General features: G+C 43.7%; 1 protein-coding gene across 1 annotated transcript; it reads left to right on the forward strand.

Annotated features, from left to right (window-relative positions):
* Nucleotides 1-260: 260 nt before the first annotated feature.
* Nucleotides 261-1175, forward strand: LOC130475347 (zinc finger protein 79-like; the record flags this gene model as incomplete). The annotated part of the gene is made up of 2 exons (XM_056847144.1): nucleotides 261-721; nucleotides 890-1175. Coding segments are annotated over 2 exons (747 nt in total), but the record flags the coding sequence as incomplete, so codon positions are not given.
* Between the last annotated feature and the right edge of the window lie 905 nt (nucleotides 1176-2080).

Raw genomic sequence — 2080 nt, forward strand, 5'->3', positions numbered from 1 at the left:
ACCCTTTTGAATGCTCAGAGTGTGGAAAGAGATTCACTCAGAATGGCAATCTTCAACAGCATCAAAGAAACCACACAGGGTTTGAATACTCAGAGTGTGGAAAGGGTTTTCATTTAAGTGGTGATCTTCAAAAGCATTTAAGAACACACATAAGGGAGCAACCTTTAGAATGCTCAGAGTGTGGAAAGAGATTTAGTTGCTATGGTGGTCTTCAACAGTATCAGATAACCCACACAGGGGAGAAACCTTTTGAATGCTCCGAGTGTGGAAAGAAATTCAGTCTGAGTGGCAATCTTCAACTGCATTTAAGAACACACACAGGGGAGAAACCTTTTGAATGCTCAGAGTGTGGAAAGAGATTCACTCAGAATGGCAATCTTCAACAGCATCAAAGAACCCACACAGGGGAGAAACCTTTTGACTGCTCAGAGTGTGGAAAGAGATTTCGTTTTAGTGGCGATCTTCAAAAGCATCTAAGAACCCACACAGGGGAGAAACCTTTTGAATGCTCAGAGTGTGGAAAGAGATTTCGTTTTAGTGGCGATCTTCAAAAGCATTTAAGACATCACACAGGGGAAAAACCTTTTGCATGCTCAGAGTGTGGAAAGAGATTCAGTCAGACTGGTGGTCTTCGAAAGCATTTAAGTGCCCACACAGGGGAGAAACCTTTTGCATGTTCAGTGTGTGGAAAGAGATTCACTCAGAATGGCAATCTTCAACAGCATCAAAGAACCCACACAGGGGATAAACCTTTTGGCTGCTCAGAGTGTGGAAAGAGATTTCGTTTCAAGGGCACTCTTCAAAAGCATCGAAGAACCCACACAGGGGAAAAACCTTTTGAATGCTCAGAGTGTGGAAAGAGATTCATTCAGATTAGCCACCTTCATAGACATCAAAGAACCCACACAGGGGAGAAACCTTTTGAATGCTCAGAGTGTGGAAAGAGATTCAGTCAGATTAGCCATCTTCATAGACATCAAGGAACCCACACAGGGGAGAAACCTTTTGAATGCTCAGAGTGTGGAAAGAGATTCAGTCAGAATGGCCATCTTCAACAGCATCAAAGAACTCACACTGGGGAGAAACCTTTTGACTGCTCAGAGTGTGGAAAGAGATTTCGTTTTAGTGGCGATCTTCAAAAGCATTTAAGAACCCACATTGGAGATACCTTTTGAATGCTTAGAGTGTGGAAAGAAATTCCATTTCAATGGCAATCTTCAACAACATCAGATATCCCACACGGGGGGAGGGGGGAGAAACTTTTGCTTTGTCGAAGTGTGGAAAGAGATTTATTTGTTATGGTGAACTTCAAAAGCATTTAAGAACCCACACAGGGGAGAAACCTTTTGAATGCTCAGAGTATAGGAAAAAATTCAGTTGCAGTGGTCCTCTTCAAAGATATCGAAGAACCCATACAGGGACAAACTGTTTCAATGCTCAGAGTGCGGAAAGAGATTCCTGCACAGTGGCTGTCGTCAAGGGAATCTAAGAACCAACACAAATGAAAAACCTTTTTAAATGCTAAGTGTAAGGCCCCCGTCTCCTCCTCCAGTTTGATTCCCCAACTTCTCTCAGATTTTTGAAGGGTGCCCCCTTGGAAGCCTAAAGTACAATGGGGGAGGTCTTTGGGATTGGTTTCAGAGAGTGCATCTTCCTACCAAGTCCAGAGCACATTTCCATCACGGAGGCAGGCTGTCACTCAGGCTTTTATATATCCCCCTATCCAGCTCCATCATCTGAGGCACACCCAGTGCTTTAAAATCTTCCCCATCTTCAACTATCAGTTGTCATTTCTGACTCTTCCCACTGCATTTTGAGGGCAGTTATTTCAAAACGTGCAATTAAATTTAAATTTTATTTCTTTAACAAATCATGATTATGGAAAAGTCTGGTCCCATCCCAAACTGTGGGACTAAAAAGGAGAGACCAGATAGAACATAAGAAAAGCCCAGCTGGATCAGACCAAGGCCCATCAAGTCCAGCAGTCTATTCACACAGTGGCCAACCAGGTGCCTCTAGGAAGCCCCCAGGCAAGACTACTGCAGCAGCACCATCCTTCCTGTGCTCCACAGCACCTAAG

This window comes from Euleptes europaea, chromosome 1, assembly GCF_029931775.1.
Source record: "Euleptes europaea isolate rEulEur1 chromosome 1, rEulEur1.hap1, whole genome shotgun sequence".
Taxonomy (NCBI): Eukaryota; Metazoa; Chordata; class Lepidosauria; order Squamata; family Sphaerodactylidae; genus Euleptes; species Euleptes europaea.